This window comes from Globicephala melas, chromosome 9, assembly GCF_963455315.2.
Source record: "Globicephala melas chromosome 9, mGloMel1.2, whole genome shotgun sequence".
NCBI lineage: Eukaryota > Metazoa > Chordata > Mammalia > Artiodactyla > Delphinidae > Globicephala > Globicephala melas.
Window position 1 is genome coordinate 95,342,111 of NC_083322.1, and position 17,469 is coordinate 95,359,579.

The 17,469-nt window shown below is 44.5% G+C and overlaps 1 protein-coding gene across 8 annotated transcripts in view; it reads left to right on the top strand.

Moving 5' to 3' along the window:
• Positions 1-17,469, top strand: part of HECW1 (HECT, C2 and WW domain containing E3 ubiquitin protein ligase 1) — a 479,149-nt gene that overhangs the window by 438,465 nt on the left and 23,215 nt on the right. For all 8 annotated transcript variants that reach the window (XM_060304845.1, XM_060304844.1, XM_060304842.1 and 5 more), the window contains 2 exons: positions 16,338-16,436; positions 17,116-17,245. In XM_060304845.1, the coding sequence (XP_060160828.1) occupies positions 16,338-16,436; positions 17,116-17,245 (229 nt within the window). The remainder of the gene's footprint in view (positions 1-16,337; positions 16,437-17,115; positions 17,246-17,469) is intronic.

Here is a 17,469-nt window from a genome sequence, read left to right on the forward strand (position 1 = left end):
AAGAGGCCAAGCAGGACCCTTCACATCCTCTGCTTTTGGAAGAGACAGGTCTTTGAACTCCATCCTTCTCTGGTGCCCACGCATAGAGCACAGTGACTGTTGCCTAAGTCAAAACTTCACTTCCGACTTTCACGCCATATTTTTCCATCGTAAAAAAAAAAAGGATGAGGGACTTGGAGTCTGTGGTCCTCACACTTCAGTCAGCAACTGCAGAGCTTGTTTTAAATGCAGATTCCCAGAGTGCACCCCATAGAGAGTCTAATCTCCGGGCACTTATATTCGAACAAGCACCCCAGGGAACCTGATGCCAAAGGAAGGATCGCCACCCTTGGAGAAACACTGCCACAGATGCTGGCGGCGGCTTCAGGAGCCCTCCAGAGAGTGTGAGAAGAAGAAAGCCAGATGCGGGTGCAGTTTTCACACAAAGAAATGAAATCACCCCAGCCAGAAACAATAGATTTTCACTCCGTTTACCAATACATGAGAAGTTAGAAAACATGAAGTTCCAAAGAGGAAGGCAATAATATTGGGTAGAGCATGGAAACACATATAATGCACTTAAATAGTGAAGTTGAGAAAGGATCATTGTTTTTAATTAATCAAAGTTACAAGCATAAGGAAAAAGGAGTATCTTTGAGATGGGTTTTTAAAATATAGAATTTAGCAATTATGGAGTGCTGTTTCATCTTCAAAGAACCTATGAACATTAAAGTACTCTTTTCTAAAATTCTCCCTCGAGGTAGGTAAGCAAAATTGAACATTATTATCCCTTATTTGTAGATGGGGAGAGAGAAGTGGAGAGGCTGTTTCAACCTAACATTGAAAGGACTTAAAAAAATAATAATAAGTTCCCGCCATAGAGATCTGGGTTTCCCACCTTTAGCTCTCCTGCATGCGTATACGATTGGACAAGATGTCACAGCACGTTTTGTATAAGTGACCACTGGTGGAGGTGTGAATAAGCTTCTGTGCTGCACAGAGGCGGGAGATGCCATTTCCTATTCTCCTAATTTCCCTGGTGTGTTAGGATTTAAACTGAGCAAAGGTTTCAAAAGAATCAAAGTTGATTAATTTGACCAGGCTGTTTACATTACCTTACTTCAGTGTCCTAACATGTAACCTGGGGATTAAAAATTAGGCTTCGATTATGTGCCTCAGACTTTTTTGTGGATACATTGTGGCTTGATTAAGTAAATGGAAATGGATCCTGCCCACCTTAAAAATTTGCTTTGAGGACAAAGGAACTGAAAATACTCTAGTAACAGTACAAGCCCGAGAATAAGTTACAATATGTAGTTAATATCATGGCTGAGAAATCCTTACGCTTGACCCTTTCTAAGTATAAAAATGTTAAAAATTGCAACTATTGGTTAAGTCATCGAAAGATGTACTGTCCGAGAGAGGTGTTCATTTTCGGATTTGTTTAAATACCAAACAGAATTAAGAGAGTCAACATCTCGTCTTCAAAAGACTTTTTGTCTATTGGAAGAGCTTTTCTATAAACATAAGTTATGTGAAAATACAAAGGTTTATCTTCTTTCTAGCCTCAACTTCATTAGAGGAAATATATATTCAGAGCAGTGGGAAGGGTGAAGAGTTTTACAGCAACAGAATTTGGAATGAATGGAGGGCCAGGGCCAGGGTCAGGGTCAACCACCTGGAATGGATTTCCTAAGTTAAGAATAGTAAAGCTGTCTGGGAAAAAAAATGTATTGAAAAGGACATTTGCACAGGTGGACCTGGGACAAAAGTTCAACCCTAGTCAAGTTGAGAACAGGATCAAGGTACCTAAAGGGTCTCGGGATCTGAGAAGGGGAATAATTGGTGGAGACGCATAAATCTAATGATTAGGAACATCATTACGACAGACACGTGGGAATCACTCCAGACATCTAAGAAAGTGTGTGACATAATCCAGGAGACAGACCCTCAGGCACAGGCTGGGAACGGACCAGACAGATGCCTTGGGACCTCTGGGGCACAAAGGGGCATGAAGGACTTTCAGGTTTCAGATGATGAATAGCAAACGTAGACTCCAAGATTGGCTTTCCTTACTATCCAGACTTCTAGGGACTTTCTTCTTCTATTCTCATCTCAAAGAATATCAACTAATTCTATGCTGTAAAGAAAAATATAATCAGTCGATAAATCTTCAAAACAATCAAGCTAAATAGAACATAGTCGCAAGCCCTGACATCATGTTGATTCATTTATATATTGTTTATGCTTCTCCTACTTCCCCTCTACCAATACAATTAATTCAGAACCAATTACTTAGATAGCTTCAGGTATTCCTGGTATGTGGTTATACCAGTACGTATGCTTTTGTGTAGCATGAGAACATGATGTTGTCAGAGCCATTATTATTTTGCCAGTCAGGTGAAAATTACAGAATGTCATTTCAGTTGAGACTTAGGTAGTAGTTCAGTAACTCTAATAATTTCCTGAACCATAATGTCACTAGTCTGTATGCCCCATGGAAGCTTGGGAGCCTTGTCTGTTGTGCTCTAAGTACCCCAGCAACTAGACAGTGCCTCAAAAATGGTAGGTACCTCAATATGATTTGTTGAAAGATTGAATGAATGAAAAACCTAAAAGTTGTTTAGGTTATATCAAATTGATTATTTTTTTCCCCTGACTCAGTTTTTGTGTAATACTGTGCATTGCTTAATGAGTCACAGGCAGAGAAGGACACAACATTTAAAGGGTCAGTAGGGCGCTATGGGTTTTGCCTAGAGCACAGTGACACTGTTATTCCTTTATTCTCTGGTCTTTGCAGCTCAGATAATTAAGACCTTTTCAACCTTCACCTTCCTGTTTTACCCAGCAGATCTCAGAACATTTCAGTTATCCAGGCAAGCAGCATGTTTTGCTCAACTTCCCTATATAATTCTGGGCATGGAACCAGAGTCTATGTCTTACTGAAAATTAGATAAATTCTCCTCTTGCATGAAATTAAAAATATGACTTTAGTGGGTCAACGTATAAACTCTGCAATTATAGATTTAGTGATCAATGTCCAAGAAGATGAAGGAAGAGGGGTGTCCTTTGCATTGGGTACTATATTATTCTCCAAGAGGTACCTTAGCAAGTTACCACAGACTGGGTATTCTCCGTTCTAGAAGCCAGAAATCCAAAATTGAGGTGTCAGCAAGGACATGTTCTCTGCCCAGGCTCAGGGGGAGAATCCTTCCCAGCCTCGTTCAGCTTCTGGTGGCTCCAGGCATTCCTTGGCTTGTGGCTGCATAACTTGAGTCTCTGATTCTGTCTTCACATGGCATTTTCCTCTGTTTCTGTGTCTTCTCCTCTTCTGTCTCTTATAAGCACTTTTGGCAGTGGATTTAGGGCCCACGTGGATAATCCAAGATGATCTCATTTTGGGATCCTTAATGATATCTGCAAGGACCCTTTTTCTTTTTTTTTGTTTGTTTTTTGTTTTTTTTTTTTTTGTTTTTAGGACCCTTTTTCTTAAGGTCACAGGATCCAGGGTTGAGGAAGACGATGCGTCTTTGGGGGGCACATTCAACCCGCTACAGATACAGATAATCTGCATAATCTACTTCTAGAAGAGCTTTCTCTGAACGGGAGGTGCCCATTTGGCCACCATGTTGCCATGTTGAGGAATAAGCAGCCCTGGTCTTAGTCCTTTGCCCCCTGCAGGGCTAATTGTAGTGAAGGGCACTTGGGCTAGACACATTCATTTCAGTTGCTAATTAGCAGTCAGAAGACCATATCCTGTCATTATCTTGTGTTGGCAGGGTCTCTTTCAGGACAGATGAAGAAAACTTCAAGTTTTCTCAGCCAATTTGCGGTGCTGTTTCCACACACAGGGAAGCTATGAAAGCCAAATATAAATCAGGCCTCGCATCTACAATATTTAAACAATTTGAGGGGGGATGAGGGAGGCGATGCCTTTCAACCCATGCCTTGAAACATTATCTGAGTAAAGGTGCTGAAGAGAATAGACTTAACTTCCTACTGTATAGCACAGAAAACTCTACTCAATATTATGTAGTAACCTATAAGGGAAAAGAATCTGAAAAAGAATACATATATATATACATATATAAAACTGTTACATATATTATATATAGATTCAGATATATATATATATATATATATGACTGAATCACTGTGCTGTACACCTAAAACTAACACAATATTGTAAATCAACTCTACTTGAATAAAAAAATTAAATAGTATATATATATACTAGTTTAGATTAAAAAAAACACTAACTTTCCTAGCCCCAGTGACCTTGACCTACATTCCACTCTAGCCACCTGCTCCCACAATGGCCCTCCCAGCCTCATTATCACCCAGAACTGTGCCATATCTGAAATTGACGACTCTAAAATCCCTCCATCCCTCATTCTACAGCCAGTATTCCCACCTCCTCCCACTACCGCAGCTGCTTACCAAGTTCATTTGCACCTCAGACTCACCATCCCCTGCCCATCTGGCATGGTTGCCTTCACCCCAGGCCTCCTGAACGCCTCTTTCCCCTGTACACAATTCCCCCTCCCCTCCACGCTTACACCCCATCTGATGGGCAGAACGCCACCTTGGTTCAATATCAGAACTCAGTCTCCCATGTTCAACACCGGAGCTGTTCCCGGCACCTCTAGCACCAGAGAAAATGAAATGATCCTGAGAGACGGTACAATCCTAATTCATACTCTCTGACCTCAGCAGGCTCTGCAGGCAAAGCTCACCTGTCCTTTGATGCATCCTTCATTCCACTGGCCTGAAAGCCCCTACCAACCAGACTCCTTCACGTTGAGGAGATGCCTTCAGATCTTACTGAAGTGGAAACTCTGAGGGGACCACTTCCATTTCCCACCATGACTACAAATACCCACTCGACCCTGACACTTCCCTGCATCGCCCTTCTCCCGGTCCAGGCAGATCTCCCACTGAGGTTCTGGCTCCCTCTGTTCCCATCTCCTCCATGCCCTTACTCCAGAAATGTTCTCTTTCTCATCTGTCTTTATACTTTACTCTCTCCCCCCTGCTTACGGCTCCTTTCCCTCATTCCCTCCTTTACCTACTGAAATCTGACCTCAGTATTCACCAAAATTGCTCTTTCCTTGAACAGTGGAGACCACCTAATCGCAAACTTAGGGGACTGTTATCCCTCTCTACCTTAATGGAAACATCACTGCGGTAGATATGGACTCCTACCTCAAAGTCTACTCCCTTAGATTCTGAGACACCAGTGTCTTCTAGTTTTCCTTGTATCTCTATTATATGCAAATAAACATATATAATTTTATCACATCAGTAACCCACATTCATTGTAAAAATATTTAATATACATAAGGAAATAAGCCCACACAGAAATAAATGCTATTAATATTTTGCCTTAAGTCCTTCCATGCTATTTTATTGGATGGATGGATGGGTGGGTGGATGGATGGATGGATGGATGGGTGGCTGGCTGGATGGACAGACAGATAGATGGAAAGATATAATTTTACAGAAACTATAGCAATGGAATCAAAATAAACTTCCATAAAGTTCTCTCCATGTCAAACTATGAATTCTAAATCTATGCTTTTATCCTGACCTCTCTGCTGAGCTTCAAACTCTTTCAGCTTTTATCCCTGCTAAACATTGTCAACTTGATTCCCCTCGAAGTTAAGATCTAATTTCTCCCAGGAGCCACTTCCTGTCATCCTTCTCTTCTCCTTCTGCTCACATAAAGCTCCCTGTCCTGCAAATTTTATCTCCAAAATGTTCCTCACAATTCCCTGGACATACTGTAATACCCCCCCCCCCACCGTCCATCCTCAGAACTATCCCTCACATGGCTGCAGGCTGATTTTTCTAAAATCCCAAAGCAAGCATGTCACCCCCTTGGCTTAAGCCCTTCAGTGGGTCCCCATTCTCTACAATTTAAAGGCTGAACTCGCTGGCATGGAGAACAAGACCTTCCAGGACCTCCCGCTTCCTCTTTCTTCAGCCTCATCTTGCCCCTTTTCCCTCTTTCTGCTCTAGTCATTGTGAATTTCTTGCTGTTCTAAACATATTCCATTCTGTTTCCTGACTCTTTCCTCATATGATTTTATTTTCTTGGAAAGCCCTTCCCTGCCTTCTGAAGCAGACTAATTTTCTACTCATTCTTCAAAGCTCACCTCAGTCATCACTTCCTCCAGGAAGCCTACCTAGATTTAATCCCTCCCAAGTCAGCTAAGTCTCCCTCCTCTGGGTTTTCACACCTCCTGTGCCCTCTTCTACAGCACGTGCTACATGGTAATGAAATGCTGCATTGCTAGATCTCTCCCCCTTATCGAACTGTACATTCTTCAGAACGAACGTTTACCTTCATATCTTTGTACACACCTGGCACAGAGGAGGCACTCGGTAAATTTGTTGAGATTAAAAATGCATGGGGCTTCCCTGGTGGCGCAGTGGTTGAGAGTCCGCCTGCCAATGCAGGGGACGCGAGTTCGTGCCCCAGTCCGGGAAGATCCCACATGCCGTGGAGCGGCTGGGCCCGTGAGCCATGGCTGCTGGGTCTGCGCGTCTGGAGCCTGTGCTCCGCGACGGGAGAGGCCACAGCGGTGAGAGACCCGCATACCGCAAAAAAAAAAAAAAAAATGCATGAACACGCTGTCATTTCTCTCACATTTAAAAACAAATCCAAGCTTCCTTAGATGTCACACCCTCCTCCACCTACCACTTTGATTCACAGCTCCCCTTTAAAGAAACATTCCTACAAAGAGTTATCTGTGCTTACTTTCTCTGCTTTCTCTTCTACCATTCTCTCCAGCCTTTCCTCCCCTTTCCCTCCACAGAAACAGCTCTCATCAGGGTTGCCAAACCCAGGGGGCAACTCTTGGACCTCCTATTGTTTGATCTCAGAGGCACTTGACACAGTCGGTCTCTGCCTCTTTCCTGAACACTCTCCACATCCCTTGGTTCCCATCCTAACTCATCCGCTGTTCCTGCTCAGTTGCCTTTGTTGTCAACTTCCAGACCCCTGGATGTTGCACTGTTTAGGGCTCAGCCCTTGGTCCACTGCTCCAACCGCTCGCACTTCCTTGGTGATCTCATCCAGCGTCATGGATTCATGTAGCTCCGTCCTCATGACCCCACATTAACATCTGCAGCCTGGCCCTGTTCCTGACTGATTGGTCAAACTGCCCACTCAACAGCTCCACCTGGATATTTAGTAAGCATCACAAACTTAATAGGCCTAAAAGAGAACTCTCAAGTTTCTCTTCCAAACCTTCTCTTCTCGTGTTTCCCATCTCCTTAAATGGTACCACCATCTACACAATTGCTCTGGCCCAAGACCACGGACTGTCTTTGATGCCTCTTTTTCTCACGTCTCCCATCCAATCCATCAGCAAATCCTCTTGGCTCTGTCATGAAGATACATCCCGAATCTGAGCTCATCACCTCCACCCCCACTACCCCAGTGTCATCTGCTATCACCTCCCACCTGGGTTACTGCAGGAGCCTCTGAACTCCTGCAGTGTCTCCTGGGAGTGTCTGCTCCCACGCTTGCCAGCCTCCCCTCTCTCCCTGCGGCATCCAGAGTGATCATTCCCAACATCAATCAGTTCATCCCATCAGCCCTCCAGGGGACCTCCAGTGGATTCCCATCACACTCAGAATACAATCCACACTCCTTCCCATGCCTGCCAAGCCCTGCATGACCTGTCTCCTGGGGAGTGTCTCCAAACTCATGTTCTCCCATCTTCTCGTTCTCTCTCCGGTGTCCAGCCCTTTTGCCCTCTTTATTGTTATTCAAGCAAACCATATATGATCCCACCTCTGGCATTGCTGTTCCCCCAGCTTGCAACGCTCCTTCTCCTGGAAGCTCACTCCTTTTCTTAATTCAGATCAGACATCATCCCCTCAGAAAGGATAACATAATCTGGTACATTTGGGAGGCATTATTCTCCCCTCCCATCCTTTTCCCAAGAGAGACCTAGAGCCCAAGTTCTAGGCGGGAGTCTGAAATGAGGTTTGGTGGAGTCGGAAAGCACACTTAGAAACTAAGGGAGTGGGCTTCCCTGGTGGCGCAGTGGTTGAGAGTCCGCCTGCCGATGCAGGGGACATGGGTTCGTGCCCCGGTCCGGGAAGATCCCACGTGCCGCAGAGCGGCTGGGCCTGTGAGCCATGGCCGCTGAGCCTGCGCATCCAGAGCCTGTGCTCCGCAACGAGAGAGGCTGCGGCAGTGAGAGGCCCGCGTACCGCAAAAAAAAAAAAAAAGAAATTAAGGGAGTGATGAAAACTGCTCAGATGTGTGCAGAGTGGAGCACAAAGCCTGGAGGTTGTGACCTTCACTGCGTTCGAGAGCCCAGGAGAGGCAGACGGTGCCCATGTGTCAGAAAGGAGACCATGACCACCTATTAGGATATCCTGCTCCTGAAGAGGGTGGTTTTGCCCCAGCCCCAGCAGGGGACATTTGGCAATGTCTGAAGACAGTTTGGTGATCGCAACTTTGGGGGGATGGGTGGTACTGACGTCTGGTGGGCAGAGGCCAGGGTGGGTGTGTGAAACACGCTGCAGGGCACAGGACAGCAAATGCCAACTGTGCTACAGTTGAGGAACCGGCTCTGTTCTTCGGAGGACCGCAAAGCCATCTTAAAGGACCTTAACCCCTGCAAGTCCTGGCCCATTGCCAGGGAAGTAGCGATGGGGGAAGAGCCGGAAATGAGCAGGGATGGAAAACATGACTGCTGCAGAGAAAACCTTCTAGAACTCAGCTGTCAGTCTGCAGGAGGTAGGCCGTGCACAGGTGGGTTCAGTCCCAGAGTCATAGCTTGGGAGACAGGCCATTGTGACGGTGGTCTGGGGGCATTCAGGCCCGGGGGCAGTTTTAGCAGCCCTCTGGCTTCACTCAGTGACCAAGAAAATGTTTTTGAGCCTCTGGTATTTGCCATTGCAGTGCTGGTTCTGAAGGTGTTTGTGCTCCGGAAGATACCATGGTGTTTGGAAGAAGCCATCAAGGTCTGTTGACTCTGTGCCGGGTTTTGAGCAGATCTCAGTGTCCCGCCAGCTGTTCTTGTGTCTGCCTCAGTCCCCCGTCCCCTCACCAAAGGCAGCAGAGCCAAGCACATTGTCACCAAGTGTCCAGCTCTTTACAGCTCCCTAATACACTGTCTGATGCCCTTTCCAGGCAGGAAGGCCCAGAGATGGGACCAGCTTTGGGTTCCTCAAGGCTGAAGCTGGTACAGGGAGTATCTCTGATGCTTAGCGGTGATGCATGAAAAGATGCAGAAGCCAAGAATCATACAGGGAGAGATGGATGGCTTACAGGTCAAGAAGAGCCTGAGACGGTCGCCGGAACGAAAAGACACCGTGAGACAATTATCAGGGGCACAAGTTTTATGCCAGGGCATCAAACTACCAGAAAGACCACGACAGAACCTTTCAGACTTGAGATGTTGCCTGGGCACTGCAATGAGGGTGTTATCCCATTTTTATATCCCTTTCATATAAAGGAATTAACTAGAAGCCTTTTTAAAGGGTTTTGTTGCACTATCTAAAATGTCTTTCCTGGGTAATGAGGTCTTTTTTTTTTTTTTTAATGTTATTGAAGTATAGTTGATTTACAATGCTGTGTAATTAGGTCTTTTATTTTCTTCACTTGGCAAACCATCCTGCTTCCCCTTCCATAAATCTGACGTGTGGACAAGAAATCCCTCTCCCAAACTTCCTGGCTAAATTTTTTGCCATTACGCAAACTGCTTTTGTTTAAAGAATCAGTTGAAAAGTACACCGTGAAGTCATTACATCCTACCTGCTGCTAAAACATGTTCCTACACAAAGTTTCATTAGAGAGATGGAAGAGGGAGAGAGAAAGGGAGAGAGAGACCTGTTAGTTCAGCTTCTGGGTGTGAAACATTCATCATATTCGCCCATACATTGACTCCATGACCTCAAGTCTTCTCTGCAGTTTGGTCTTTCTGTCCATCTTTCGGATCAGAGACCTACTCAGGATATTGGAAATGTGAACAATTAATCTCATCGAACAAGCTTCAAATGATGTTTCAGGAATTTTCAGTAGGTTTGTACAGTTTATCCACTGGAATCAAACCAAATGATAACTTTCGATTTAATTCAATTCAGCAAATCTGGACTGTGCCCTCGCCCGTAGCCAGGCACTGCGATACAGGAGTGCTGTCTGTAAGCAAAGCAGAAGTCTGCAGTTCTGTAACAGCAGGAAAGTGCAGGCTAGTCCACTGGTCAAGTCCACATTCTCATCCTTTTTTTTTTTTTTTTTTTGGTGGTACGCGGGTTTCACTGTTATGGCCTCTCCCATTGCGGAGCACAGGCTCTGGACGCACAGGCTCAGCGGCCATGGCTCACGGGCCCAGCCGCTCCACGGCATGTGGGATCTTCCCAGACCGGGGCACGAACCCGCGTCCCCTGCATCGGCAGGCGGACTCTCAACCACTGCGCCACCAGGGAAGCCCCACATTCTCGTCCTTTGATCAGGCCTGGATGTGTAGCCCTAGGATCCTCAGCCTGGAAAAGGGATCAGGCATGCCAGTCTCTGGATAAACATCCAGGTAGACTGACCTCCACTAGTCCCTGGGCAAAGCCTTTCAGCATCTTAGCAATTGCCCTATAGAGTAGGTACCATTATGATCCCATTGTGCAGATGAGTAAACTGAAGCCCAGGGATGGTAAGCAGCTTGCCCAAAGTCACACAGGTCAGAAGAGTTAAACCGAAGCAGCCTGACATCAGAGCTTGCAACGTGGTCCTCTCCACTATACTGCTTTTCTTGGATTATTGGCAAACAACCCAAAGAGTAATGAATCAACAAACAGTAACCCTCTCAAGGGGAGAGTCAAGTCTTTGCTGGGCCTTTTAAACCAGGTGGGAAGATGTGCTGGAAATATGTGAAACTCCGTTGCCTTTGAACGCTCACTGCAATGTGCAAAACCGAGATGGAAGTGAGATAAACCTTTGCCAGTAACATGGGTTGCTTTCAGCTTTCCTGCCGTGATGTCCCTCAGCATCGTTAGGAAAGCTCAGAGTGGCTGCAGTTGCTTTTATCCGAGGCAACTCAAGTTAATCTCCCGGATGTCTGCTGAGGTGTTGATGAGGATGCTTGAAGAGGGACATCTGCCCATTTCAGAGGTTCTCCCATGGTCCCAGAGTTGACTGGCTGTATGCTGTCCCCCTCCAATACCTGTGAGCAGATGCGTAAAGATGAAAACCAGTTAGGTTTCCATCAGCGTGGGGAGGGCCAAACCAAGCATAGAACATTCAGAAAATGAAATACTTTGGAGTCTATTAAAATTAGATGATGAGGGCTTCCCTGGGGGCGCAGTGGCTGAGAGTCCGCCTGCCGATGCAGGGGACGCGGGTTCGGGCCCCGGTCCGGGAAGATCCCACATGCCGCGGAGCGGCTGGGCCTGTGAGCCATGGCTGCTGAGCCTGCGCGTCCGGAGCCTGTGCTCCGCAACGGGAGAGGCCACAACAGTGAGAGGCCCGCGTACCGCAAAATAAAATAAAATAAAAAAGTAAACTGTTTTTCTTTTGTTTTGCTTAAATTATCTGGATGGTTTCTCCAGTGATCCATCCGTAGGCTAAAGAAAAGGACTTTCTTTCCGTCTCCTAATTCCTACACGTTTCCAACCAATGCTGGCAACAAGCACAATCAGTTTCCCAGCAAGCAGTCGTTCAAGCTGGGTGAGACGGATAAGGAGATGTACAAGCACTGGAAGATGTTTTCTCGTGAGATTGTCAGGGCAATTCATCAACTGGGAAAGGCTTTCCATTCCCGTCGCTGCCTTTTAAGCTGTTGTTTGGATTTGAATTGTGCAGTCCCTGTATTATGTGCTCTGTACTAACACATCCCAGACCATAGTTCATCTCTCTGGAATATATTTTACTGTATGTACTGGACTGGCTATGAGCCATCCTGTCTGTGTTTATATAAAGCCAAACCACATTATCATGGCTTGCTCGCACAGCTATGAGAAAATATCAAGGGCCTACGAGTTGCCCACGTCAGCCTGTGAAACCAATATGATTTTGTCTTTCGAAATTCCATCTTATGCCTGACCCCATTCAAAGCAAATAAACAGTTCTCAGTGGGTGGTCTGCATTGCAATCCCATGTGCTGAAAACAACCCCATCTGCCACCCTCCATCTGATCCCAGCCCCTGGTGGAGACAGAGGCAAGCCACGCTGATCCTAGCTTCAAAGTGCTGAGCAGGACACCAGACTCTGAGATCTCTTCCCCAGACCCTGCTTTCCTGACCGCTCAGGATTGGTGCAGGGTGGACATCCAAGCTGAGTTGGGACAATCACGGAATCATGCTGGAAATTTGGACCTAGGTCAGTGAAAGTCAAGTTGGTCTCTCTAGGGGCTTGAACTCCAGGCTGAGAGACATGAGCCGTGTTGGCAGTGAGAGAGAAGAAAGGAGCAGATGTGCACAGAGAAGAGCTAAGGGGAGACACTGGGTGAGGGAGGGTGAAGTCACCCCAGTACCTGACGCTCAACTGCATTCCTGCCCCTGCATTTCTTTAGACACTGCCAGGACCTTATAATGAATTCCCCCTTTGGCTTAAACTCGTGGAAGGTTACTTGAATCAAAATATTCCTAATTAGCACAAGGAGGTATTGGAAGCCAACATAAAATAATAATAGTTATCACCTGAAGGGTGCCGTTTTCCAGAAGAAGAAATGAAGCATAGGTGGTTAAGTCCCGGCACGAGGTCACACACCAGGCAACCTGGCCCCTGGACCAGAGGATTAACCTCACTACTGTCCAGCTTCTCAAAATGGACGCAAAGGAAAAGGCTTGGTCGGGCTTCTGGCAGGCATGGGTCAGTTTCCCCAGTGTACCACTTGCCCGGGGCTAATTATTGACCCTAGACTCCTTGTGAAATGAAGATAGCCATAGTCATAAAATAGTGCAGCAAGGATCAACAAGGTAACATCATATGTGTTGGCCCAATCGGCATCCCATAAACGTTATTTCTAATCTGTTTCCCATTTTTCACTTGTAATGAACTACAGTGACTAGAACTGATGGAACAGTGTGAAGGGTGGTGGTAACCAGCACCCTGTATTTTTATTGTCAGATACGATGCTGAGATGAATGTTCTTCATTATGTAAGGAAGTATTCTTCTATTCCTTGTTTACTACAAAGATTTTTTTTCTTCAGAAATGGACAGTGGATATTTTTTTTTCTTGGTCCCCTTTTACCCCATTTTAAAAAATTTTTATTTTATATTGGAGTACAGTTGACTTACAATGTTGTGTTACTGTCAGATATACAGCAAAGTGATTCAGATATATATATATATATATATATAAACACACACATATTTATATAAAATCTTTTTCAAATTCTTTTCCTATATAGGTTATTACAGGGTACTGAGTAGAGTTCTCTGGGCTATACTGTAGGACCTTGTTGATTATCTATTTTATATGTACTAGTGTGTATATGTTAATCCCAACCTCGTAATTTATCCCTCCCCCACCACCTTTCCCCTTTGGTAACCATAAGTTTGTTTTCTAAGTCTGTGAGTCTATTTATGTTTTGTAAATAAGTTCATTTGTGTCATTTTTTTTAGATTTCACATATAAGTGATATCATAGATGGTGAATATTTTCAAGTAACTTTTCAGCTTCTAACCAAAAAAAAAAAGAAAAGCCATATGATTTTTGTCTCTTGACATCGTTATTAATTTTAATAAGAGAATGCCTAATAGTAAATTGTCCTTAGTTTCCTAAAATCAAACATCCTGAATCATCTGGCATTATTCAGGGAATGGACTGGTACTTTCTCTTGTGTTTTATTTATGATGTTTTTAATGTATGAGTGAGATGTCTTTAGTTTCCTTTCCTTTTTTCCAGATTCCATTTTGTGGTTATGGTAGCTCATAATGATGAAGTAAGAAGTTTTCTACCCTTTTCTGGTTTCTGGAGCTATTTAAATAGTAGGGGTGTTTTCTGTCCATGTATGGACTGTCCCAGCATCAATTTTGAACATAGTTCTTTTTCCTCAAAGTTTTCTAGTTTATACTATGGTCATTTGTTTATTTAAGTTCTTCTTCTTGAATAGATTTGAAGAATGTGTATTTTGCTGGAGAATTTACAATTTATTGAGATAGTCCCTTTTTTAACATTGAGCTGAAAATAGTATTCTCGTGTAATATTTTTATCTATTCCATTTCTGCAGACACTACTGCCTGCTGAGATTACCATTTCTCTTTACTAGGCCTTTCAGGGCCACCTCTAAGTGAGGGAGGTTCTTGGCAGGCACCTCTGTGTGGACGTTTGCTCTCTTCCCACTGTGGGTGGTCTCGCCGTCTCCACCACATGGCCACAGCCCCACATCATGTTAGGAGCATCAGTTGTGATGCCTCAGAGTCCGTTAGCGTGGGTAAGCCTGCATGGAGTACGCAGGATTGTGGCCGCCATGTTGGGGACCCGTTGGTTATTGGGGTATCAGGAAAGAGCCCTGGGGGAATGCAGCACCGATGGTGTAGCCCGGCCTCAAGGACTGTAAGATGTTCAGCTGTCCCATGAGCCTCCCCGTCCACAGTGCCCCTTTAGCACCTTTACTAACGTTCTACTCGCCTCTGGTCTCCCCGGAGTCAATAATATTTACATGTTATTTCACGCAAAAAGAATCGACTCCTTCCAAAGTGGCAATTTGATTACACTTATTACAGGATCTGATAATCTATTCATTGAAACCATTCTTATAGCAGTTACAGAGTACAAAGTCTTTTGAGTCTAAAAAGAGCCTCATGAAAGGTCATGGCTTAGTTGGAAATTCCAACTGGGAGGATCTGAGAAAAGTCACAGCTAAGTCTATGCTTAGGTGAAAATCTAGTTAGATAGGAAGAGACAGGAGAGACCCCAATCATGGAGGTAGGCACCAGGGATGGGCAGAACACAGGGTGAGGGAAACAGCGTGCTAGACCAGGCAGATGGGAAACTGGTTTAGGAGCAGGGCAACGATGGGGCCAAGCCCTCGGGAGCCGTGGCAGGCAGCTAGGCAGATCACCAGCAAAACTGCCTGGAAGCAGTTTACCCCAACAAGGTTTTAAATCAGTGAAGGCGCTTACATCTGGAGGTGACCAGGTCTATGTGATCAGTTCCTCCCAGCAGAGACCTTGTTCTTCATGTGTGACGACGTAGGCTCCACTTACCGATTACCACAGTGGGATTCCACGTACTTCTCCCCACTGACCGTGAGCACGACCGCCATATGTGATTCATACTCAGGTCCCCCACCTCCCAGCATAGGGTCAGGCACACATTAGACCTTCAGGTGGTATCTTTGGAATGCCCGAATAGGTGAGGATGCATGGTCCAGAAAACTTTCCATATCCTTAGATTCAGACCCTCAGGTTCCTTGCTGACCGTTTGCACTATTTACAATAGCCAGGACATGGAAGCAACCTAAGTGTCCATCGACAGATGAATGGATAAATAAGATGTGGCACATAGATACAATGGAATATTACTCAGCCATAAAGAGAAATGAAATTGAGTTATTTGTAGTGAGGTGGATGCACCTAGAGTCTGTCATACAGAGTGAAGTCAGAAAAAGAAAAACAAATACCGTATGCTAACACATATATATGGAATCTAAAAAAAAAAGTTCTGAAGAACCCAGGGGCAGGACAGGAATAAAGACGCAGATGTAGAGAATGGACTTGAGGACACGGGGAGGGGGAAGGGTAAGATGAGACAAAGTGAGAGAGTGGCATGGACATATGTACACTACCAAATGTAAAATAGATAGCTAGTGGGAAGCAGCCGCATAGCACAGGGAGCTCAGCTCGTGCTTTGTGACCACCTAGAGGGGTGGGATAGGGAGGGTGGGAGGGAGACACAGAGGGAAGGGATATGGGGATATATGTATACATATAGCTGATTCACTTTGTTATACAGCAGCAACTAACACAACAATGTAAAGCAATTATACTCCAATAAAGATGTTAAAAAAAAAATGTGTCCAAAGAAAATAAATAAATAATTTTTTTTAAATGCTGACTGTTTGTCTAGGGTCCCAGAATTCCCCTCCACCAGCTCTTTTCATCACTTAGGTCCTTATACTCTCAGGTCTGAGAAAAGGATTGCAGCAAAATGATTCTATTTGGGTACTTGGGGGAGAGGAGGGTTCCTTAGTACATACCTAGTTCATAGGCATTGTTTATGGTAAAGAATAAGAAGAATGGATGCCTCCATTGTGTCATCAATTGGCAAACTTTTCAAGCAACTTAAAAGATGAGTACTATGAAGAAACATATCAGATAACAGTACAAATGAAAATATTTAACAGTGTAATTTCCCAGCTGCCCTTCAGTTGCTCTGCCTTGTCTGTGTTCCAGGTTCAGGTTTAGTGGTCGAATCCTAGGCCTGGCTCTGATCCATCAGTACCTTCTGGACGCTTTCTTCACAAGGCCCTTCTATAAGGCACTCCTGAGACTGTAAGTGTCCACCCGGCCCTGCCTGTGGGACCAGAGGCACTGGCCTCTCTGGCACCTCTGACCCTTTTGTCCCTGTTTTTCCCCTAATCATTCCTGTTAGGTTTATGGTGATTTACTTTTCTGAGTGCTTAGATATCACATAAACCTTTTAGTCCAATAAAAATGCATTTGGAGCTTTAATGTAAGCATAAGAAAACATCATATAACAGATATAAATCAGTTTATATAAATATAGTAACATTACAAGCATTGCATGAAACTACTAAGTAGAATTGATCTGTCCTTGTATGTAAGTCATTATGCTGTGCACCTTAAACTTATACAGTGCCGTATGTCAATTATATCTCAATAAAACTGGAAGAAGAAAAAGAAAAAAAAAAGAATTGATCTGTCTATAATTTAGTTGTTTTCAAATGATACTCTTCTCCAACGGCCATGGAGAGCCCCTGAGTCAGTAATCGTTTTGTGTTTATTATTGTAAACATTTTAAAATTTCCTTTTCCAATAAAAAACTACTGAATGAACTAAAAAGATTCATCAGTATATTCAAAAGTATCCAATTGTTAGAATACGTCTGTGTCACTTTAGCCAGGAGTGACATAACCACATTTTGGCATGAGGTCTGGGCAGCTGTCTATTGAAACAATCCGTTTACCTTTCTCCCTTTGAATACACCCAGGCCCTGTGATTTGAGTGACCTGGAATATCTGGATGAGGAATTCCACCAGAGCTTGCAATGGATGAAAGACAACAACATCACAGACATCCTCGACCTCACATTCACGGTTAATGAAGAAGTTTTTGGCCAGGTTTGTGAGATGTGGGTCTTGGAAAAGACATTTGGGGTTTTACTGTGGAAAATTCACATACCATGAAATTTACCATCTTGACCACGTTGAAGGGTACAGTCCATTCAGTGTGGTGGAGCAGATTCACAGTGTTGTGCGACCATCTCCAGAACTCCTTCATCTTGGAAAACTGAAGCTGTGCCCATTAGACAATAGCTCCCCATTTCTCCCTCTCCCCAGTCCCT